Source organism: Gambusia affinis, linkage group LG06, assembly GCF_019740435.1.
Source record: "Gambusia affinis linkage group LG06, SWU_Gaff_1.0, whole genome shotgun sequence".
NCBI classification, from domain to species: Eukaryota; Metazoa; Chordata; class Actinopteri; order Cyprinodontiformes; family Poeciliidae; genus Gambusia; species Gambusia affinis.
This window is the reverse complement of record NC_057873.1, coordinates 28,804,297-28,829,294: the sequence shown is the minus strand read 5'-3', so window position 1 is coordinate 28,829,294 and position 24,998 is coordinate 28,804,297. Positions and strand designations below refer to the sequence as shown.

At 38.6% G+C, this 24,998-nt stretch overlaps 2 protein-coding genes across 7 annotated transcripts in view; both read left to right on the top strand.

Annotated features, from left to right (window-relative positions):
* Positions 1–24,998, top strand: part of robo2 (roundabout, axon guidance receptor, homolog 2 (Drosophila)) — a 395,718-nt gene that overhangs the window by 38,651 nt on the left and 332,069 nt on the right. The window lies entirely within an intron of this gene.
* Positions 21,718–24,172, top strand: LOC122832083. The gene is made up of 2 exons (XM_044118469.1): positions 21,718–21,958; positions 22,049–24,172. Exons 1-2 carry the CDS (start codon positions 21,752–21,754, stop codon positions 22,460–22,462), a joined length of 621 nt encoding a protein of 206 aa, XP_043974404.1. The 5' UTR covers positions 21,718–21,751; the 3' UTR covers positions 22,463–24,172.

Sequence of the window (24,998 nt, the reverse complement as noted above, 5' to 3'; positions counted from 1 at the left end):
TTTTTTTCTTTTTTATCTGGCAGTAATCTAAAGTGAAACATTAGCAAATTAGTCTGTGAGAGACTATCTATGAAACTTTATTTACTCCGATTCCCTCGTTTTGCAGAAAGTCGTTATTTCCATGGAAGTTGTAGTTTATAACAGACTCCCATCAGCTTCTCTGCCCGAAGGGATTTCTGTTGTTGCTGGGAAGATGTTGCTGTCATGGTCAAACACAGGAAGCTTTCACGAAGCGTGGCAGTAGATGAAACTACACCTCGGCGAGCTCTTTCAACTTCTCTGCGACTCTCTACCTCACTCTAGCTCACTTTCTCTCCATATACCTTCTTACCTCTCTTTGCTCTCTCCAATAAAACTTTAAAGAGATAAGAAGCTTTTTTTTCTATTTCAGGGTCACCATTAGCCTGAATAATGCATTTACAAGGGAAGAGCAGTTTGGGTTCTGTGGAGGATAGAAGCACAGCCTTCAATTAAATTATACATCATTATCACAGCTGGCAAGTCTGGTGCGACGGTACCCTCTCCATCCTCCTCTAAATGTTCCATGTTTCTGTCTTGTCCAATATTGTGTGTTAAGCAACAGCCTCTTCCTGTGCCAGCGTGGAGCTGGTGAGGAGATTCCACCGCCTGAGCCGAATCGAGGTGTGCATTAAAAATCAGTACATTTCAACCCTGGGACATACATTAATGGACTATGTTGTGAATCTTGCATTCTCCAATTCTAAAGGCAACCCAGGACTCTACAGTAACATTCATATTTGAACGCCATTCTTAAAATAAGTGGATCTTTTATTGCGGTAACAAAAATGTTGTGTTGTATTTTTATTTATTTTCTTTTTGAAATCATGCAATTTTAAGAATATTTATTAAAGCTGCAGTAGGTAACATTTATAAATATAACTGTCACTTTGTCATGACAGTATAACACAAGGCAGATAATCCACCTTCTCCCTGTGGTCCTACTGCCATCTGCAGAAATACACCCCTCCTGATCAGAAACCACCAATCAGAGCGAGGAGGCGTGTCTTAGTGCTGTTGATCATACTCGTGCATTCTGCTCAAACCCCTCCCCTTCCACACTAGAACTAGTTCCAGACGACGACTGAGCCTGCTGTGAATGCTAAGGCTAGTTAGCTTGGCCACAGCAATATGACTGCAGATAAACAGTTTCCCTGTAAATCTAAGTTGTTTTCTTGTTATTAGCACATTAACACAAACAAGCAAGATTGACAGTGAAAGTCTCTCCTCCTGGCTTTGATTGGTTGAATTTGACTGGGACCTGTGTATTTCTACATTGTCATCACACTTTAAGCAGGTGAATACATGTTTTCTTTATCTCCAGTGACAAAAACCACTGAATCTAGCACCAATAATCACATCCAAACAGCGAAACTAAATGATTGCCCTTAAAATATGAACATTTCACCTCCTGTGGCCTAAACAATCTCACTACTTCCTTCTGGGCTGCATGGATTTGACTTGCACACCTGCTTTTGTGTTTGCAAATGTTGGGATTTGTGTAGAAGAAATATTCAGTTAACTTGACTACTGCTGTTAACACAAAGACATTGTAAAGTGTGTTATTATATGAAATGTAGCATATCTTCACAAATAACTGCTGGCTTTAAAGTATAACAGTATAAACAATCATTTATAACATTTTTGTTAAAATTGTTGTACACAACATAAATATGGAGGTTTATAATTACAACAAGGCCTTCTCCTGGCAGGATTTAGAGGTTGCAGGTTTAGCTTCATTTTTCGAGTTTCTCCTACCAGATGCTGCATGTAGCTTTTGCTTTGTGTGAAGTATGTCAGGGCAGCATTTCTGTAGAGGAACAGCTTTTTACTGTCGGATTAAATTGTCCAACAAAGCTGTCCCCTCTTCCTAAACCAGGATGTGTGTAACGCAGACCCCCTCTGCTGCCTTCACGTGTCACAAAAGGTTTAAGTTATGACTTACTACTTATTCTCTTTATACTTAGTTTATTTTAAATATGGACAGAAATATCATCTGGTGACAAGAAGCAGAGGATTTTTAACTCTATCGGCTCTTAAGTTCAGCAGAAAATGTTCTTGCTTTTTATCCAATACTTTTTTTTTTTGTTGCTCTAGTTGCTTTTTTCTTCTTTGTTGAAGTTGTTAACTGCAGGAGGAAGATGTAAGGTTGGCTATTTTCAACATGCTGAGTTGTGTAAAAATTCAATTTAGGAGACGCTCAGAGATATGAGAATCTATTTAAAAGGAAAGGAAAGAGTATGCAATATCTCAAGACATGTCTGCTGTTCCTCCAAGCAGTGAGAAAAAGGGTAAGACTTCCATCAGATAGTAGGAAAGCTGACCTTGTTGTGTTAATCATGCTAATTGTTCATGTAAGATGCTGAGGAAAGTTGAAAACATTAACTATGTAAATATTTCTTTTTGTTTTAAAATGTTAAAATCCTACTTTATAGTGCCTAATGTGATGTCATTATGTTTTTCATATAAAAATGGCAAAAAAAGTCAGTTTAAATGGTATGCAGTCCTATATTGTTGTTTTTAGGAGGACTTGCAGTTATTGAAAATTGTCTGGAAAACTCTGATCAGTGCAGCACAACAATGTTCCTCCTTTATGCCATTTAAAACCTTTCTTTGAAGCAATGGGCTTAGAAGTAGCTCATATGATGAGCTCAGCAGACTCTCAGTTCCACCAGGTGTTTGCTAATTGCTGCTGCCGCTAGTCTGGGGGAACTGAGTGGGCAAAGTGTTCTCTGTGAGGCCGAAGCTTGGCTGGTTACTGCAGCTCTGTGGCGGAGCGTTGTGAAAATCGGCGGAGCTCAGTTGGAGCAAGTGTTTAGGCTCCGCTGATTGGTTGAAGTTGTTAACTTCAACCAATCAGGGGTTGAAGTTAACATCGGTGATTCAAGACTTTCTCAGACATGCGTGAAGCAATCAAAGCAAGGCTCCACGTATGTTTTTGATGAGGAAATAACATTATAACATGATATAAAGCTTAAAAAACAAAATTTTATGAAATATTCCCACTTTAAGGAAATTGACTTCAACATTTTTTTTCTAAATTGGCAGATTGATGAGTATTTTTTCAGTTGGCCTTAAAAATTGTAGTGGTGTTGAGAGTAAATGTGAGTTCAGTCCAGTGCTTTGGTTTGTCCACCAGAGGTCATTCATAAAGATCATGTGTCGTCCTATTATATATCAAACAACTTGAGGAATCTGTTACTGGACTAAACTATGTCTACACTTTAGAAGATCATTTTAGAAACTGTCATGTGTATAATATCCTTTTCCTAATTATTCCTCTTAATTTTACATTAAGAGTAATTGACATTATGCTTCAACTGATGGGGAATGGAAGTGTGTAGTTACAGTAATAATAACCACTGGAAGATTTGTACATGTATTTATTCCTACATTTTGATAAAGATTTTATTTATATTATAAATAGCAGATTGCCATTACAGTTACGAGCTTTACTTTAAATCCAGCTGCTTCTGGCTCTTTAAAGAGTAAAGGAAGATGTTAAAAATCATAATTGTCAGACTAAATCTACTATCCTTCTTGAGCAAGAGCTCAAAGCTGCAGTTAAGATGGGGCGTTCCCCAGTGTGTTATTACTTGGCCTATATTAGTGCTGCATTATTAACGTTATCCTGAGCCCACTACTTAATTAACCCCAAAGACCTTAATTTACCGTTGAATAATGCATAACAATGGATTAACTTCCTGTTCCTCGTTATTAAGATCGATTGATTAAAATCACAGCTGCCTTATCGGTCAAGTTTGAATATGACAGTATTATCAGTGACTTACCATTATTGAGGTACCCCTCAAAGTGAACTTCAGGTTACAGCGTCCCATTTCCAGTCGTGCTGACAGAGCAGATGCATGAAGTCATTTTTGAAACTTACCAAAGTCAGTGAGCTGTGTAATGCACAGTTCCAGACTTGTTCAAATAATTTGATGCTCTGGTAAACTTTCTCATGGCAAGTTGTTGTTAACAAGATATAAATTAGAATGAAAGGACTTTTCCAAATCAGACCAAGCTAAGTGAGAATCATTTTAAACCAGTCTACTATAAATCCTGTCCTGGTGCCAAGTCTGATTTATACTGCAGTACAGAAGCAAACTGTAAATACTATCCTCTTTTACTTTGATACCATTAAATAAACAGTGTCTCCAACTGACTTCACAGGAGATCATAGGAGGCTACAAAAAACTTGTCACAAAGGGTGCATTCATTCATTGTTGTGTAGTTCACTTCTATTAAACTCCAGTTTATTTGACTAGAAAATCTGATACAAAAAAAGTTAACACTGGTCCATCTAAAACCTTGGTCTCTGTGCGGTTCCAATGCACATGTGAACACCACGTAGACTGGAGACTGCTCCAAACACGGGAAGTGGACATTTGTGCAGGGCATTCTGGGTAAATACAACCAAATGCGTGAGTCTTGTGCTAGCACGAGACAAAAAAATGAAATCCTCCAAATCTGACTCCACTCCAGTTTTGTTTACATTTCGTGAAGAAGGAAGCTGTGCTCTGTGCTCTGTGTTTGTGTCGTTTTCTTCAGTGGTTCTTAGTTCAGCGCCACCACAGGCGACGAGGGGAACAGGTTTCCCAACAGCGCAGTGTGGAAGAGAACTGCAGCAGCTGAAAATTTAACAAATGTTGCAATTTTTCCCCAATTGAATCAGGTGTGAAAACACCCTGAGGCAGGTTTTGACAAATTCAGCAGATATGTGAACATTAGAAACACATGTGCAAAAGCTGCTGCTCGTGTTCTCACTAAAACCAGGAAGATAGAGCACATAAGATATATCTCAAAGAATAGACTTTAAAATACTTTTATTAGTTTATAAATCACTGAATGGTTTAACACCACAATACATTAAAGATCTGCTGTTATTGTATCAACCTTCCAGATAGCATTCAGCATCTATGCACCACAAATCTGGAACAAACTTCCAGAAAACTGTAAAAGAGCTGAAACACTGACTTCCTTTAAATGTCAAATAAAAACCCACCTGTTTAGGATTGTATTTGAAACGTAATCAATTACAAATGTATTGATGGAACCTAACTTAATGTAATGTTTTGATTATTGATTCTATGTTGCATTGTGTTTCTGTGTTTATGATGTAAAGCACTTTGAAATGCCTTGATGCTGAAATGTGCTAGACAAATAAAATTTGATTGATTGATTGATAAAAGACCTGCCTTTTAAATTGCAGACAAAGGTGGTTTTACAAAGTGTATACAAGTGAACTGGATACAAATCCAAGCCACACTTTCCAGATTTCCACTTTCCTTTTGACAGGCAGTGCTACTTAAAGGTTGCCATTATATGGCTACAGTCGGTGTGGTATTATCCACATGTGCACTTTTCCGTTGTTTGGTTAGTGTTTGCTGTCCAATTTATCATTTTCCATTTACCAGGCAGAAAAAAATCTGTCTCAATATGTAATGCTTTTGCCTTTCAAATGTAGTTCTACAATTATAAAAAAAGCAGGCCCTGATGTCTCCCTGTAGATCCTCTGCTGAGGTTTCCGAGCACGATTTCCTGCCGAGACCAAAACAAGTCGTCTAATGCTGACCCAAAGACAACGGGCGTAAGGCACCGTAACCGGCAGGAAATTGTTTTACCTGTCACTTTTATTTTTGCTCGAGCCGATAATATGTATGAAATAAGAAAAATCTGTCTTCGTGCGAGCTCCAATCTGGGTTTTCATTTGTGTCATAAATGCTCCCGGAGAGGGTCTGCCACCTTTAAGTTTTCGCTGAAATGGGCGGTCATGACGCGGCGGTGGAGAGGTGTGAATAAAAGGTCATGTGTGCTTTGAAAGATGAGACGAAGGGTGTGCACACAGAGACTGGATTAAGAGTTTAATGACTGGTAAATTGTGGTGTTACGTCCAAGGTGACCCCTGTGGAGAGGTGATCATGCCAAAGCTAGATGAAGAGGGGAAGGTAATCCTTTTTTCCCTCATTTTCAGATAGCTGTCACCAGTGCAAAGCTTTGTCACCAAAGCCCAAGGCATGTAATTACACTTTTATTGGCTTTAGAGAGACTGCATCACTCATTTAAAGAATAATCTTACTTAGAGTACCACTGACAGTATAGGTAGATCACACCTGCATGAGAGCCTCATGTTCTAACTTTCTGCAGTTTAATAGGCTTTGTGCTGTCGATTCGATCCATTGTCAATAGTGTGCATGAATGCTGTCAAAAGGTAACTTTTCCTCTCCTCCTCAGTAAGATGTTTTAGGAGCCAGAGAAGCAGTGCTGTAAAGAGCGTGACAGCAGCAGCAGCATGCAAGTGTCTGGGTCTACTGCCAACCAGCCTTGACACCATTAGCTGTGGTGACACATTAAGGTTCAGTTTGCCTTGTAATTTGTTTTGTCTGTCAATTTGATGGATGTCTTGTTTGCCGGCACTTCCTCACACATTGGAAAATGGTGGCTCGAGGACATTGTTAAACGAACTTCAAAAAGAGAGGCAGGAGGCATTTGTTTTCTTCAAACAGGTTTTTTTGTGTTAATGGCCGTGTGTAACATCGTCCTCGCTCCAAACCAAGCCAGACGTTAGATAATTAAAGGTGAAAAGCTCATTTGAGGATGAAGGAAGTGGAGTTTCAGAGGCGTGAGTGTGCTAGAAATGGAGTACATCATTTTCTTCCTTTGACCACTATGAAGCTACAATGTAGTCCTGTATTTTGTTGCAGCTTATGTTAGTTCAGTTGATGTCTTTAATTTGAAAGTAATGCTGCTTTCTTTTTTCACACTATCGACTGAAAATCGTGGTAGTAACTATTTCTAGACACTTTTTTCACCTTTTTTTTCAAATTAAAACCTGGACCTCAAGGTATTTTATTTTATTGGTGGGATTCAATTAAAACATTGAATTAATTGCAGGATCTATAATTAATAAAAACCTCAACAAAATGGGTAACATGTTCAATTAAATATTTTTTCTACAATAGTGAATAGTCATTTTTATCTGGTGTTTAGGTTATTCAACAATCAGATTAATGCAAAGTATTTTGGCTAACACCTTTTAGCACAGCTTGAACACAACAATTGTTTTATTCCAGATCATTTTGTTGAAGTAAAGATTAACCCTTTGTGGGTCAAGAGAAGCAGTAGTCATCCATCGCTGTTTGTGGATGTGGCTTGTGCATTAGATTTATGGGCGTAGCAGAAACGTGTGAAAACAAAGGTTCCTGAAGGAACCGGTACATGTAAAAGCTGTAAAAGATTGCAATTTAAACGTGTTATAATCTATGTTGCATCCTAATTTATTCATTCGTAGACCAACATAAAGCCATCATTAATATAAATCAATGAAGAATTGTAAGGATGCAAATTTGACCCCCAGTGTGGGATACATTTGTATTTAACGCCTTTTTCATCCGATACCCCAAAACAAAAAACCTCCTGCTTGCAAATTGAAATTTATTATAAAACATGCTTGTTTGACAGCAATAGAAAGAAAAACAGCAGAAAGGTCAGATATGAAGTTGTAGAGTCCAAAACAAGTACAGATTATAAAACAATCAGTTTATAATATGCTGGTCAAATTTGACAGCGAAATGGATGGCAATTCTGGAAGATAACCAAAAAAAAGGTTCAACTGCTTAAGACCTCAGATTGTGTTGGATGTTCAGATATCTATCAAGTCTGACTGAGCTTGAGTTATTTTGGAATAAGTGGACAAAACTAGCAGGAGCGTACTTTAGAAAATGTCGCAGCTATGATTGCAATTCCCAGGAATGCAGCTGCCGTTTTTCAGATTGTTGTAAAGTTTCTATTATCTTTCCTTTTCCTTCTACTTCACATCTATTTTGTGTTTATCAAACGCACAACCCCCCAAAAATTGTACCTTGAATTTGTGGCATGAAAATACCTAAAAGTTAAATGGTCTTAATACTTTTTGCAAAGCAGTGTATGTTCAGTAAGGACCTGCAACAATGTGACAAAAGAATGGCTGCAGCAGCTTTTGGCCAGCTGACCGGTCAGGGAAGTGGCTGTACAAAACTATTGGACGTTTAAGTGCACCAGCACTTATCCCCAGCTGTAGTGTGGCAAAGCCATCAGAGCTTCTACCGGGCCCACTCAGATGTGGAAACATTTCTGTTACACCTCCAGCTCAGCCTAATGAGGCAGCTCGCCATTACCTACAATGTCTGTAATGTCACCGCAGAGGCTGTGAATGAACAGAAGTACCATCTGCACTTTATTTGGTGCTCAAGCTTGAGCTTTTCTTAGCACAGAGATGTAACAATAGGAGGAAAATCTGTCGCCGCTGGCAAACCGTGGCCCCTACAGGTTAGACTGTACTAATGTCTAAGTGTTCAGCTTCCTGGGCGTTTTATTCACACGTTCTGAATTTTAACATTCTGATATTGTTTCAAGTTTGTGGTTAAAGAACTCCAGTCACAACACCAGATAATTATGAACGAACACGATTTAAGGCCAAGATCTCCTACAGATGTGATCTGAAAGGAATTTCACTACATGTCTCATTTTTGTAGCTCTACAATTAAAATTAAATGCATCTTTTTGAGCTTTTAATTACTAATTTTTTCGTAACAACCTTCACTTTGGGTCATTCAATTCAGTTCATTTCTACAGCACCAATTCACAACAGATGTCATCTCAAAGCACTTTAGAAAGAAATAATTTCAAGTCAGTCACACAAACTTTCCAACTGACTCTAATTATCAAACACAGTAACTCAATTATTTAGTCAAAGCAGCTTAAAAAGTTTCTGTCAAGTCTGAATTCCACTTTGATGACATCTTTGGGATGAATGGCGATACTGAATACCTTATCACATTGCTTGACTGACGCTCAAACTCCAACTCTACAGACTTAAAGGCAAATGCTTTTTTCAGTAATAGAATCAGACCCACCTACAGAGAATTGATACAGAATGGGAAAACATATTTACTATGTATTAATTTGTCCTTATTTACAATGATTTTGAGAGATCCTTTCATTCTAAATGGGACCCAAATACAGCTGAACCTAGAATAAAAGGTTCACTGTTGTGAAACTTGAATTTTCATGGTTTTGCTGCGTTTAATTCTTCGGAAGGAATTTAATTAATTAGAATTTAGAGAGACCAATTAACCTGACAGTCATGTTTTTGGACTGTGGGAGGAAGCCGGAGAACCCGGAGAGAACCCACCATGCACAGGGAGAACATGCAAACTCCATGCAGAAAGACCCCGGGCCGGGAATCGAACCCAGGACCTTCTTGCTGCAAGGCAACAGCTCTACCAACTGAGCCACTGTGCAGCCCACCTTTACTAAAACCAATTAATGAAGACAAAACAAAAAATAACAGGCTTGAAAACTGTGACCTCTCCTGGTCAACATTATGATCCACCCAGCTGCAGACATGAGGACATTGTTAGTTTAGATCCGAGGCTCTATAGTTTATTGATACTTAAAGGGGCTGTATTCTAAAATGAAGCCAGCAATCAATTCAAACTGGAAGACTGTTGAGCTACACCTCCATCATCCAATCACCTCGTCCTCCGCCACCTCATTGGCATCAGACCAAGCCCCGTTTAGCCAATCACCAATCAAGCTTCCGTTTATAAGGATGGTATCATTCGCTGTCCAGCCAGTCTCAACACACCTCCGCCCCTTCTCCACCTCCATGCTCCATCCTTTCTCCAACCTGGGCCCCAGAGGGAAAACATCTCAAATTGGCATCACAAATGCTCCTCCAAGCTTATTGAAATTCACAGCACAATGTCTTCTGCTGAGATCCGAGCGCCAAAGAACTTTAATTCCTTTATCTCAATAAAACATTTTAATCGCAGTTTTTCTCCATGTGAGTCTCTCCAGGTTGAATTGTTTGTATACTTTCCTCATTTTGATCTTCACACCATTGTTATTCTGTGCTTTGCGCTGCACTTGCCATCAAGATGGCGGTTCACATCCGGTTCAAACTTGTGGAAACTATGTATATTCAGACATTGCCTCACAGGATTTTATGTCTAACGCCGTTATGAAAAAAAACCAACAACATAAAAACAAACCGAATCCGAAATCTGGTGTGGATTTGAGTCCAAATTGGAAAAAATGGGCATTTGTCCCAGTGTATTTTTCTATATTTAGAACATCAAACAAGTCATGTAAAATCACAAAAATATTAGTGTATTTTCATCTCCTCTCTTAGCAACAGCAAGCATGTTGACGACTTCAATAAACTGGCTACAAAGGAATGAGATTATTTGAGATTTTCACCCATTCGGCTCACAGACGTAGTAAATGCAAATGACACGGTGGAACACAGTCAGGTGGCCACCTCCAGTGCATGCTATTATTAGACGGAGGAAGGGAACAGTGCGTGGTGGGAATCGGGGTTCTGTTTTTGATCTGACAGCTCCGGTTGGTTTTGTGTGAGAGCAGAGACAACAGAAGTGAGTTTACTCAGCCTGAGGACTTTATTGAAGTCATTAACCCCTTCGTGTCGCTGCTGTTCACTTATTTCCTGGAGGTTTTGTTTGTTACAGAGCACCCTGCAATCTGAAGGAATGTGTGAAGAGCAGAATGAGACAGAAACAAACTTATCAGTTTCAAAACCTTGGATTCTCTGCCATTTTTTTCCCCCCTGAAGACTGAAAGCAGCTGAATCTTTTCGCCTCTATAATCCGTGGAGCAGGAGGATGAAATCTTATTTAGAGATCAGCACCAGTGCATCACAGCCATGATACTAACAACATGCAACTCGGCAAGCTCTTTTTAAGAGCCTTACAGCCTTGAGATGAGTCAGTCAGCAGAAAGACTTCTCGGCTCACTTTCTTTTTTTTTAATTCTCCAATTAGAACCAGAGCAGTTGCTGCTGGTTTCCTGCATTGCCGTGTCTCAATAAGTATCAATAACTATTAAAACCTTTACAATGTGATGTATGTTTTCTTGATTGCTGTAGCCAAAATATGTGAAGTGGAGAGCATTGGGGGAAATTCAAAGACAAAAGCATGGTGAATAAGCTTCGCTTCTGTTTGTTTCCTTTTTAGTCCTTTTCATTCCAAAGCCAAGCTTGTCTCTAAACGATATGCAAATTTAGAAGAAGAATGACTGTCTGGCTCCCTGAGAAGCTCAGATCCTCTGATGCCATTTCAGTTCTAAACAGGGTTTTTTAAAAAACAAAACAACAAACAAACTCACATTCTTCTGGTAATGTTTGTTAGCTTCCCAGTCATTATATTTAACCCATCTGGTCAGAATGAAAGCATTTGTTTCCCTGCTCTTTCAGTGATGGTCTGAATAGATTCTTATTAAATCACCAACCCCCCCCACCCCCCCAAAAAACAAACAAACAAACAAAAAAACCCACAGAAATTGTGGTCCATTGCTGACATTGCTTTTATTTTAAAGAGTTGTTTCATAATCTGACTCAACTGTTTTGTTTGAGAGACATTTTGAGCAAAGAAAAGATTTTGACATGAAGACTTATGCAGCAATGCAGGTGGTATAATATTTAAAAAAAAGGGTATATTTATGAAAAAAAAAAACAAAAAGCATTTAAACAATCTTATCATAACTGGATATTTCTTTAAAAAATGTATTAATGTTCAAAGCCATTTCTCTTTTGGTATATTTATCAGTTACCTACATCATGTGAACAAATTAGGACACTGAAAATTCAGGTATTTGAAAAGAAATGGCCAAATATTGATATTAAATTTCTTAGGTGAGGTTAAAGTTATAGAATTAAAGGTGAAGTCTAAACATTAACACTGTTTAACTCAAATCAAGTAGTATAATTTGAAGATATGATGTAATATATTGAATTATTTGACATTAATCCTACATTCTGTGACATTTATGTTACTAGCTGTATAAGACAACTCAAATATGATTTTAGGTTTCAATAATAGAACAAATACTCACTGTTTGCATTTCAACTTGTCGTTGTATTTATAAGTACATTTTCTTCATTTCATGGCATGAAAGGATCCTGATTATGCAGCTGTGACTGGAGCAGCAGTAATTATCCAGTTGAAACTGGAAACTCTGCCAGGGTGGCACCTTTATTAACTTCAGCATCGTTTTGTTTAAGGGTTATGAGTTCTTATGCTTACAAATGTATTGATACCCCTTGATCAGTTCCACATTTTGTCACAGTTCAACCTCAAGTTTGGCTGCATGTAGCTTATGTGATGGAGCAATATCAGGCAATAATAACTCATTGAATGATTTGAGGACATCGATTTTTCTCAAGACAAGCCTCCTGCCTTGAGCCTTTGCTAAAATGTCACTGGCATGATAAAACCACTTGCATGATTTAAAAAGATGAACTACTGTGCTTTCATTCTGTGTACACACAAGCTTTTAATAATAAATATTTATCTCAGACTGCTATAAAGTCCATGGCATTGCATAGTGTGGCAGTTTTCCTCTGTAGTAATTGGGTCAAACGTGAGCGCCATTGTGTGATGTAATGAGGGAAAGTCACAACGTAAACAACTACGAAGCACAGAAGCAGAGACAGATGAGAGTGATTTCACTAAAGATTTGAATGATGTCTGCCGTTTTGGAGGAAGAAGCTAGAGGAAGTGAAGAAGACGAGGGAGCTGGTTCCATCCGTTCATTCTTCCATCCATTTTCTTGCGCCCTTGTCCCTAGTGGGGTTGTGAGGGGTGCTGGTGCCGCCAGCGGTCAATGGGTGAACGGTGGGGTCACCCTGAACAGATAGCCAGTCCATCACAGAGACAAAGAGGAGAAACAGCGGGGCACACACACACACACACACACACCTGAGAAGAACTTAAAATTACGGTATTTTATATAATATCAAATCAATACAGAATTGTAAATTTTTCTAACCTTTTAACTCATTTCTAAGTTACAGATTTTTTTTTTCCATTTGAAAGTGAGTCTAAACAAAAAACAAAGTTTCATGAACATTATTTTATTCAAGTCAGAAAAATGTTCAAAATTCATGGTTTTAACATTTATAACCCAGCACTTAGTTGGTCGCCTTAATATTAGGTTTACATGAGAATATGGCAATAAAGCAAAACTGAAAATTGACATTCTTGTAGTTCTTCTGTTTAGTGACAGAGGATTGACTCAGAGGAGAGGATGGTTTTCCAAGCCTTGTCACATTCGAATGATGTGCTGCCTTTTCTATCTTACACCCAACATCAAACTCCTGATCCCAATCAGGGCTTCTTCTTCTTCTTCTTTTTATCTCTCTGTGCTCTGAAAGCACTCTACTCTCCAGCGTCACCCCAGCTGCTGCAGCGCTGCTCCTCAGATTAGAGAAGTCGCCAGCTCTCGCCTTTATCTACCATTGTTCGCTACCAAAAACAAAATTGGCTCCGGAGGAGAGTGGGAAGGAAAATCGCTAGCCGACGAGACAGCCCGGCTTTATCTTAATCAGCTGCAGATATTAAAAAGTTACACAGAACAGTTTTTTTTCCCTTCCTGCTTTTCTCTAAGGCCATTAGGGTTAACTCTGCAAAGGAGTGGGATGTAGCAGAGGTTTGTCTCAAAGTGTTCCGACTTGCAAAACAAGGCTACAAGGACAATTTTGAATTTAATACAGCTGGTAGAACATGGTGGGATAAGTAAGAAAAGAATCAATATGATGCTTAACAACAGTTGCTGCTACGGTTCTGGTGTCAAGGGCTCCTGGGGGATGCCTACTGCGTTACGAGTTTTGTTTTGTTATTATAACACGTCAATTTCAAAACTTGGAAAGTTATCTTTGCAGCTTGTGTGGGTGGACAAGACTTTGTGCTTCGATGTGTCTGCTTTAGCCTGAAAGAAGCACATCACACAACAGACTCAAACTGTGAAGCAGACAGGGCAAACAATGGGTTTTACATGAGACACGTTTGGCAAGGAAGAAAACGTGTATCTTTCCTGTTATACATGACATCTAATGCGTTCTTTTGGAATTTGGTGAATCTGAAATCTGAATGTAAACGTTTCCTCTTGTGTTAAGTGGCTGTGTGTGTACTCATGCCATGCACATTTAAACGTTCTGCTGAAGAGAAGACAGAAGCTGAATGGGAACAACCTTGACAGTGTGTATCTCACAATGAAGATGAACAAGTCCACCCACGAATTGAAAAATCTCAAACGCGCTTCTTGAGGTGACTGCGCAGCAAACGTCAGTAATTTTGTTTTTAAAGCAAAAAATATATTTGTATATCTTAAATCTTTTGGGCTGATGCACTTTGGTTTAGTTGAAATAAAGCTGTATCTTGTCGGACAAGGTTCTGGTATACCTGACTGGATATTAAACCAGAAATAATAATCAGTTTAAACTGGTTTATGTCCTGGCTAGGTCTGAAATGATTAATTGGTTTAATCATAATTAATCAGATATTGAAATAATCGTCAGCTTAGTTAGTTAGTAATAATTAGTTGTCAACTAGGGCATGTGGATTCAGAAAAGGCCATTTGCTGAAAAAACGTCAGTCAGAGCAATAGTTGAGCCAAAATTGTACAAAAAGTATATAAAGTTCACATTAAATATTAAAATGCTCTTCATAAGTGGCAAATTCTGTAAAAATAACAAACTGAAGTTAACTCCTAATTAGCATCTTTTGCTATCAAATTATTAATTGGTGAATCCAAAAACCTACGTTTGTTTTTGGTGGGTTTTTTTAGCTGCAGATGGATCCTTTGCTACAAATCTGAATGTTATTACATGTTAGGCAGTAAAATATGATTTAGAACAGGAACTGAATGATTTGATTATTAAAATCTTTTAATGTATTTCTAAAAATATAAATAAGGCTGAAGGAATTAAATAAAATACATTTTTAAAAAACCTGCAGATGGGACCTTTTTAAAAATCAGATTAATCATAACTGATTACTAAAACAGTCATTAGGTGTAGCCCCCCACAGACACAGCCTTTAAGCATCAGCCACAAAAAGTATCGGTGGAAGTTTGGACCATTCCAGAACCCTGACATACGTTCACTTTATTCATTATAAATCCAGCTTACATGTGTATTTAGAAGAGGTGTAGTATTGTATTGTCAACCAGTAGAGCTTTGTTTTATTCCTGAACACATATTTGTTTCTAAATGCACAATGCAGTTTTCTGCAGTGCAACTTTAATAAAAATGACACCAAAACAAACAAACTCCCAGCTGTTTCTAAGCTCTGCAATTTGGAAATATTAAAGTTTCACGTTTAGAAAGAAACATGGACTGAACTAAAACTTGCTGTCGCTGTAAGCACTGATCTACCAGGAGTTAGGTAGCTTTTATTTTTGAAAGTGAACCTTAAAAACAACATACCTTTTTCATCATACAGTATACAATATACTGTATATACAATAACTGGGTCATGTCTATGTTTTGCCACAGATTCTCTTTTTGTTTTACTTCTGGGGCTTCAGTGGACCATTCAGCCACATATTATGTTCTGATCTCAACCACTCTATTGCAGATATATTTACATGCTTAGAGCTGATTTTTTAATAAAATAAATCTCAAGACCTCTATCTTAAGGTCTTGAGATTTATATTGAAAGAATATCTTTGCATTTAACTTCAAAGTATGCAATATGACACAAACATCTCTACTAAGAACAGTTGAAAAGGGCATCAATGGACAGCATGGAGAAGCATTGTTGTGATGACGTACTGAAGGGTGAGTGTCGGAAAAGGTGGAGCTTCTTAAAGAAACAGTCCGATTTCAAGGTATCCCATGTGGCTTAGTTTGAAGACAGATTAGTTTTTGGTTTTCATGACAACTGAAGGTAATGGTTATTTGATTGCACAATGTGCCTGGAAAAGACACAATGCTACCTCTTTAATCCTTAAATTTGTACGTACATGTGATATTTCTTTGCTACATTTTGACACAAACATGTTGACATTTGACAAGGGACTGCTTGCATTAAATATAAGTCGCTGTCTTCTCACTCCTGGAGCTGAAATAACCACTGTCCCTTTGGCCGATAAATAGAAAAATGGACTTCAGACATGACAGTGAGGGCCAGAGGTCATGAACAGAACCAAGTCCCTCATCAGACATTTGATGGAAACCATAAGACAGTGACAGATTCTGTTTGACCTTGACCCAGGTTGACATGGCGGCAGCGTACCAGTCAAAAGCCTCGCCTGTGACGGGCTCCCGGCTTCCTCAGAGCGCCCGACCTAACTCCTCTCCTCAGTTCTTTGCCAATAACAAACAGCCTTCGCCGCGTCTCGTCGACTCATCCCTCATATCTCTGTTCTCCGCAGCCTCTTCACTTCAAACCTCCCGTTTGGCCTAATTTTCCCAAGAGCTGCATGTATTAATCAAGCCTAAGGCCTGATTGACAGGAGTTATCGCCGGTGGATCAGTTCAGCTTTGCCTATCTGGCCCTTCGTCAGACTTGGAGACTATCTGAGCTTCCGCTATCTCTTGCGCCTGCAGCCAGTGTCTGCCATGAGGAAGGGCTGCTGCCGCGTTTGTGGCTCCCCTCTCTTATCTCTTTCATTTTTAAACATCCCACAATCAAAGAGCCTGTAGCAGTTCTTGTCTAATTGCTGGAGGATAATAAATTGTACACCCCTGCCACCCCCCAGCAACACTTTAACCTCCACCGCTTGTATTTAACTCACAGTTAAGTTAAGTTTGCCACCTTTCTAGATCAACTGCTTTTGTGTTTTTGTTGAGCTACCAAATCAAATCAGAGAAATGGAAAAATTTTTACCACTCCTCATTAGACTACACGGGGCCGTTAGAAATTTGGGGCACTGTGTCAGACTGTATAGTTCTCATTTGAAGATTCTGGCTCTCTCATTGCCCTAATTTAAAGGATTACCATCTTTTTTTATTATGAGCTGGTTATGTTAAACCAGATTTACTGTATTTAAACAGATGGCATACGAGGGTGTCAGTTTAGCATGAAAGGATTAGGCTCATTTCGCCATTTGGGTCTCTTTTAAAAAGCATCCGAATATTAAAACATGAGCGCATTAGGCAAAAGGCTTTCATGCAGCCTTGCTGAGTGCAAAACTGAGGGGTGGTAATTACTTGGGATACAGCTTTGGTCCTAATAATGTAAGAGTTAATTACTCTTTGAAAAAAAAAGAAATGTTGCCTTTGGGCAACTTCTGTTCTTGACTTCAGCGTTTCCTCTAAGCCTTATCTAGATTCCAATAGTTTTTATTGGCTTTGCTTTAGTAGTTGTAAGCTTTACTGATATTAAGCAACATTGGCCCATTGAGGCTTATCTGAGGCAAGATGTTCTCTTTGATTGCTATTTTAAAAGAAGCAATCATCATTTTTGATGCAATTGTGACAGTTTTGGCTATTAACTCTCATTGTAACCAGATACTTCAAACAGAAACTGTGAAATGTGTTCGGATTAACCCAAGCATATATTACTCCATCTCCTCGAAGTCTTATTTTAGCAGTGTTTGCTAACAGCATAAATTGTTAATATATTTTTTTTCAGTTCATTATTGATAAAAAGCCATCACACAAAAATCTATTTTTGTCATGGACTGTAGCTGTTGAATTCATTGTGATGAACCTTACTAGTGTCTTTACTGGACTGAAAAGGAAAAAGAAGACAGAAGATCCAAAGTCAACTTTTAAATAAGGGTGTCGACATGTTAACGCATGCAATTAACCTGAAAATTTTAATGTGTTTGTGTCACATAATGCAGATTAATCAAAACTAAAAGTCTCTCTCCAGTGGAGGGTTACCTAGTTGACAGAACATGGGCTCAACACAGAGGGAGCCAAGAACCACAGCGAAAGCTGAAAGTTTTCCACAAAAAGCAGACGGCAACAAAAGTTGAACATTTTTCAACTTGTGTTGCATCACTAGCCCATGTGTCTAAGTGTGCAACCTCAAAATTTCACATGCACAAAATTCCGGGATTGTCCTCATCGGCTGGATAAAGAAAATAAAAAACAACAGTCGCCTCAGAAGCTCCGTAGGAAACGAATGGAGAGGGACATTTCTAAATTAACATTAATAACAAAATGAGTTTCTTTAAACATTTCTGAATATTAAAACCTGAAAAACTGAGAATCTTCAGACATGTTTGGTTTGAGACAAAACATTTTCTCAAAAAACATTCTTGGAAGCATGAATAAACTGGCGGGTTTTGATGTGGTCTTTATGGGCAATTGTCCAGGGTGGCATCAGGAAGGAGAGGGGAGGCCAAGCACTAGGAAATAAAATATATTTTATCTGTCATCACATGAACCAGCTCACTACTACTTGCATGCAAGTGTAATGGAGTAAGTTTCCCTTAGTTGCTGTTGAATACCAAGAGACTACAATACCTGCTGCTATGGCTCCTTAAAAAACAAACCAGAAAATCTGCTTGTATTTTAATCGGCAGAAGGAGGGGCTTACACAGGGCGTCATTCCTGCAAGAACCACAACTGTGTACGTATTTGAATGTCAAGCTTTCAAAGTTAGGCATAGTGATTAATTGTGACTAATCACAGTGCCAGAATGTGCCTAATCTGATTACATTTTTAATCGATTGACAGCCCTACTTTTCATGTAGAAGCACATTTAGCAATTCAGTTCAAAATCAAGTTCAGAAAATCAGGTGGCAGAGTGGAGTGACACAGAATCCCAGCTGCTTGAAGTTCACCGTAAAGTTTCTAAATACTATTAAATCTGAAGTCAGTGCAGCCAATTCCAGAGCGCCACATTCTTTCTTCTCCATTCAGACGAGCCGAAGGCCACGATTAGAGCGACAGGCTAATTGCCTCCATGCTGCACTGAACCAATGCAATGACTCATGAAAACAAAGCCCCAACCAAGTATTATGTGTTCATGCTATTTACTGTGGACATAATTTTAATTAGGCTGGCATTTTCTGTGTTAAAGATTCTTTTTTATTGGTGTTGTATCAAACATTTGAAATTTCTATGAAACTGGGTTTGTATTTTTTATCAGGTGAAAATCATAATCAAGAACAATTAATAGCTGTAACTAGGAATATCTCACCCAGTGGGGAATAAATATTAGTAGGAGTTTTACTTTTTTAAGTAATTTATTGATATAGGATGATTTTATGAACGTGGCTGGATATTGTTTTGCAGATTCGATCGATTATTTCATCAAATTTCTCTATTGTCAGCTGGGGACCTTGTCTTGTTCAAATCTTAAGTCACTGGATCAAAAATCAACAATATCTAGATTCATTTGAGTTTGAAACATTGTTTAGAGATCACTGAAAAGAAAACCCTGCTCTAGAGAATAACTCTGTTAGAAATATTGAAAATTATTTAAATAATTTTACGCTTGAAGTGGAAATTTGCAAAACTCTTAATACTTCATCATCTCTGCTACTTGGGCAACAGACTTCAGATCCAAATAATTGGGTTGATTATCAAATAAGGAGTCTTGTATGGATGTGTTTTTTCTGATGCCACTCCACATACATGAATTCACTGAATGAATCTTTGTTTTTATACTCCTTCTAGCACACTTTGTTGCTAACAAAGCAGGTCTTTAACAAGTTGAAAACTATTTGACCGATATTTAGCTGGCTAGATACACCCATGCACACACACACAAAATAATTACTTTAACAAAGAGGGTGAGGCATGCATTAACCCACTGATTATTAAAGCAAACAACAGTAATGGCCATGCATTAAGAGCCTTGTTTATTCAACCCGTGTTTTATTGACTCACCCATGTTGTGACCTCCAGGAACCACATTATGTGCGTTTTGATTGCAGCTGTAACCTCCATTTCAATATTGGTAAACATGCGAAGACCATTTTAATATGAATATGTTTTGATGATTGTATTTTTCTTTTGCATCTGATCATTAATATCTATTTCGATCATCATCACCTTTTGTCAAAATAATTGGATCTTGCATGCATTTGTCACTTACTGAACTAAAGGCTCATGCATGCTCAATATTGCCTTGAAAAAGTATTCATTAAACTCTTCACATCTTGTAATAACTTTCATTTCAAACCCATTGAAGTTAAAGTGGAATTTTGTGCACAAACAATGCACTAACCTGAGAGAAAGAGACAGTAAAGGCTAATATTAGTGCACCACCTAAAGCAGGGCACTACCCTGAGAGGAATATTTAGGCTTTTATTTTGAAATTTCCAGTAAGCTTTATTTTAAATGGCTACACGAATCCTATGAATAACAATGGTTGGGTTAAATCAGTTACATAATGCCCAAAACATTCTGCCATGTCTGTAGTTCTAACATTCTGCTCAGCCTCCTTCTGCAGTAACTCAGTGTTCCGCCATTAATGTAGTTCTAACCTTCAGCCATCATTGTAGTTCTAAAGGGCAGCTCTGCCCTCAGTCAACTGTCATGTGTGTGAGAGACAGAAAGAAATCTATCTTTGTGAGACACAGGGTCAGTTTTTCTGAAAAAAGTTGTCTGAACAGCTCCTTCCTGTTCAGGAACCATGAGACATATTTGAAAACCATTTGAAACGTGCGAGAGGGATATTTCTTGTCTTTGATAGTACTGCAATTCATATCTGTGCCTCACTCACAGTAATAGCATCGATGAGAGAGAAAGATGGTGTCATCATGACTGACTTTCATACCAATAGAGCCATATTTGTGGGCGTGAGGGTGAAAAACTGTTTTGGGATCAGGAATCCACTCTGTTTCTCATTCTAGCGGAGGAATATTAAGCAGAGCAGTGCACTAACCTGGGGGATATTTATTTTATGGTAAAGGCTAATATTAGTGCACTGCCTAAGGCAGTGCACTAACTTGAGAGGATATTGAGGTTTTTATTTTGAAATTTTCAGTAAGCTTCATTTTAAAGGGCCACAATAATCCCATGTGTAACAGTGGTTGGGTTAAACAAGTCATATAATGCCCAAAACAGCAATTACCTGTTGTGAAAAATATGAAGGCTTTTATTATGTAGGGTATGTGATGCTCTCATTTCCATTGTGGTTGTCAGTGAAGGGGTATCAGGTTTCATGAATCATGGTACTTACTTCCTATGCTCTTCTGCCATCTTGTCTGTATTAAATGTTCCGTCAAGGTGCCATTTCTATATTTCTAAATGCCAGCTCAGCCTTCTGTAGTAACTCAGTGTTCCACCATCACTGTAGTTTTTAACTGCCTGCTTAGCCCTCCGAACGCACCATTATATGAGGTCAGAATGTTCAGTTCCAACGGTATCAGCGACATCAGCAGTGATGACATCACTCTATGATACCACAAAGGAGTCTCTCTCTTTAATGTAGTTCACAGACAGAGTTTTCTCAGACCTGTTCCTCGGTTCTATCGCGGCAGATCACTTTTCAGAGCACGTTCGAAATATTACACGCCTCTCAGAGAAGCAAATATTTACTAGAATATCGACATGACTCAACAACAAATTGTTCGTGAACATGAAGCTTTTCCAGCTGAGCTTTCATGGCTCGACATGATGGATCTCAACATCCAAGTCGACTACGACGAAGTCATTTCTTTCGAAGATGACGGCGACAGCCACATTAAACCGGAGGACGAATTAGTAGAGATCAAGGGGGAATCCGGTCCTTCCGGTGACTCTGAGAGTCCAACATCTTTAGAAGTCAAGAAGGAAACAACTCCCTCTGCTGGCTTCGAGGTTTCCCCCTCAGTGGAAGTCATTGAAGAGAAAAACCAACACATCGCTGATCTCACAAAGCAGGTAGGCAATCTTAAGAGAGAATTGCACAGAACAATTATTGATCTCGATGTGGAAAGAGACAAAAGATTTGAATATGAGGCTGAAGTCCAAGCACAGCAGGAGGAGATTCAAAAACTGAAAAAGATGTTGGAGAAAGAACGTCACCTGCAAGCCCAACGTGAACATGAAAGAAACGAGGCAGAGATTAAAGATGTGTCAAAAGTTTCTTCCGCTTCCAAAGATACAACCGACAAGAGCCTACTTCAACAGCTGGATCACTTCAAGAGGGAGGCTGAAAAATACGCCTCCCGGAACAAAGGTTTGATTGAAGTAATGGTGGAAGAATACAAGGTGAGGCTTAAATATGAGGAGGAGCTCAAATGTTACACTGAGCAAGCTTCCAAATTCAAAGCACAGGAAGAAACGATGAAATCTCTGCAGGATCAGGTGGCAGACCTGAAGGAGAAGTTGAAACTTGCTCTGGAAAATAACCATCCAAGAGTTTCCACCCAACCAGAGGCCCCCCTGCAGACAGAAGGCTCCCTACAAACAGAGGAGTCCAAACAAAGACAGACCTCCAATCCACCAGGGAGGTCTGAGGAAAGACAGACCTCCCGTCCACCAGGGGTCTCCCGTAGCCTGGCTCGGCCTTTGCACCGACCCACACCCAGGTTGCAATCAGAGGAGTCCAGGCAAAGTCAAACCTCCACGCAATCATGGAGGTCCGAGGAAAGACAGGTGTCCATGCGACCAACCTCCACTGGTCACATGGAGGGCCTTCATGTTGGCATTGGTGTGAAGGCCAGTCTTTGCCCGGCTCGGCCGTTACACCGACCCACACCCAGGTGGTATTAACCTAGGTCACCATCAAAACCCAGGTTTTGCTCAAACTGAGCATTATTCTGAAATCTGAGGCTTTACACAAATTTGGTAAATAAAAACAGAAACAGGCCTCAACGGAAATAAAATTCCTGACTCCAAAATCAATGGAGAAAACACAAGATCAGTTCAAAACAGCATAAGAAACATTATTAAAACTTTCCTATATAAAAGCTGATCAGGTAAAATTTCTCAAAGATTAATTGATTAATTGATCTCTCTAAATTGTCCTAAGGTGTGAATGTGTGTGTGCAAGAATAAGTGTGTTAGATGATGGATGGATGAATATTTGTTAAAAGTGTCTGACAGTAGAATATGAAACAGAGAGTCTGTGAAAAGTCCTCTGGCTCTGCTACTGTCCAGAAACAACCAATCAGAACCAAAAGACAAACTTTTGGTTCTGATTGGTTTCTAATGTGTTGAATGTGTCTCAGCACATCCAACACATTAGACTACTAGTGTACTGCAGCTACACAATTGGCAGAAATACAACCTAGCATTATATCATTGTTTATTTATAGAATAATTTAGAAAACAAAATGTTGTACAGGTTTGTCAAAACTATTTCAACCCATATTAGAACTTTGAATTGATTTACCTTCATTTTAGTAGCTGCGATTTTGCTTTACCCTAACAATACTAGTCTATTCCTAATTCTAACATTAACTAAACCTTAATTGGCATCTTACCTCTAAATGTTACCCCTGATCCAAAGCAATGAGTCCATCATATTAGGACCAGGCTTTAGTCCTAATATGATGGAACTAATGTGACACTGGACATATAATGGTGCCTTCACACCAAATGTGTTTTGAGCGTCAGGCGCGTCTAGTTTGCATTCAAAGTCTATATGGAGGCACTTCAAGTGTCTAGCAGCCATTTGGAGCTTTAGGTTCGTCCAACGTCCACATAGACTGAATATAAACCAGACTCACCTGACGCTCAAAACATGTTTGATGTGAATGCACCATTAGAATGTTCAGCTCCACTGGTAATGATGACATCAGCAGTGATGACATCATGATTCTCTCTCTAGTGTAGCACACAGAATGTTTTTTCAGACTTGTTCCTGTTTCAGACTTATAAGTTATAAGTTATGAATCTTCTCCAGGAATATTGTTAAAATTATTTGAAGACACAGAATCAGTCCAGTACAGGTTCACATTCTCAGGTTAGAGTCTCACCTGGTATAAAGGTAATTTTTCAGCACTGGAATTTAATTTATTAATTTAATCAAAGCATGTCATGAATATGTGTGCATGTACTCCATCTTAAGTCCAGAGCATACTAGTTTTTTATTGCTTTTGTCTTCACTAGATGATATGCATATAAGATATAACATAAACATCACTATTCAGAGATGTAATGAGTTTATAGCAGTTGTTTGAATGATCTAATCGTCTGTTGATTTACAGTAATCCCTGTTAATAGCAGATATAGAGGAACCCAAAATTAAATTCTGCTTTGTCCCCTTGGAGGTTTGGGCCAGCGGCCCTGATGCCAACATCTCCAGAAAACATATTAAAGATTGTGATTGTAGAATGTGTTACACACACCAGGACTGGTGTCAGTGTAACAGATGCTGATTTTCCTGTAGAAAGTAACAAACAGGTTGAAGTGAAGAAATAAATCTGTGCTTCACTAATCCTCCTGGAATCTGTTCTGGTTAAACATTTATTAAACACAGCAGATCTGATCTTTCTTCAAAATAATCACTGTGTCCATGTAATGTTCTTGACAATATACTTATTCCTGTTATAAACAGTTTTAGAAAACGATCTAAACAACATAGTATTACTTTCCAACAACTTTCAGAACCGTTTTCTTTCATAGTTAACTGACGGTATATTAAGCAATCTGTACATAAAAATGGATTGCAACAGTTCCTGTGTAGTAGCCTGTAGTAGTACCTCAGCTAACTAGAACAGCCATCCCCCTTTTTTCTCCCATTGCAGGTTAGTTCAGTTATTATGACTACAGTAAATAAAACACAACAGGACTTTATCCATCTTTATCCATCTTCTGCGGGGAGGGATGAGGACTTGAAGAAATGGCTGCAAATAGCACTAGCATATTTAGCTACTTCAATGACTCAGCTGCTTCGGATATGGATGCGGGTTTTCTTCCATTGGTTTTTTATCCACACAATGAAACATAAAGCATTTTGGGTTCTCTCTTCAAGTTTCGAATTTTTAGTCAAATTCTTTCTGTTTCCTTGTCTGTCGGTAGGAAATGAGAACTACCGCTTATCACAAAAACTCTGCCTTTTTGTTTCCGGAGCACGTTCAAAACACATTTGCTGCTAAAGCCACAAATTAAACTTGGTCTGATTATTGGAGTACAGCCGCAAACAGCACAGTAGTTACCGAGCTCCACAAGGGCATCTTATGACACTTTCCAGTGACAAGTTTCTCTCTATAACAAGTTAATGTGTGATTCTAACTGACACTGTTTTGTGTCAGTTAGACTTTTGTTTTGAGTTGAATTTGGCTCGTTTTTTGTTAATCATGTC

Bases quoted from the DNA above. Each gene is read 5' to 3' on its own strand.
- LOC122832083 (XM_044118469.1), top strand. From the start codon at position 21,752: ATGTTGGAGAAAGAACGTCACCTGCAAGCCCAACGTGAACATGAAAGA. The intron at 21,959-22,048 runs GTGAGGCTTAAA...AAATCTCTGCAG, and splicing joins TAATGGTGGAAGAATACAAG to GATCAGGTGGCAGACCTGAA.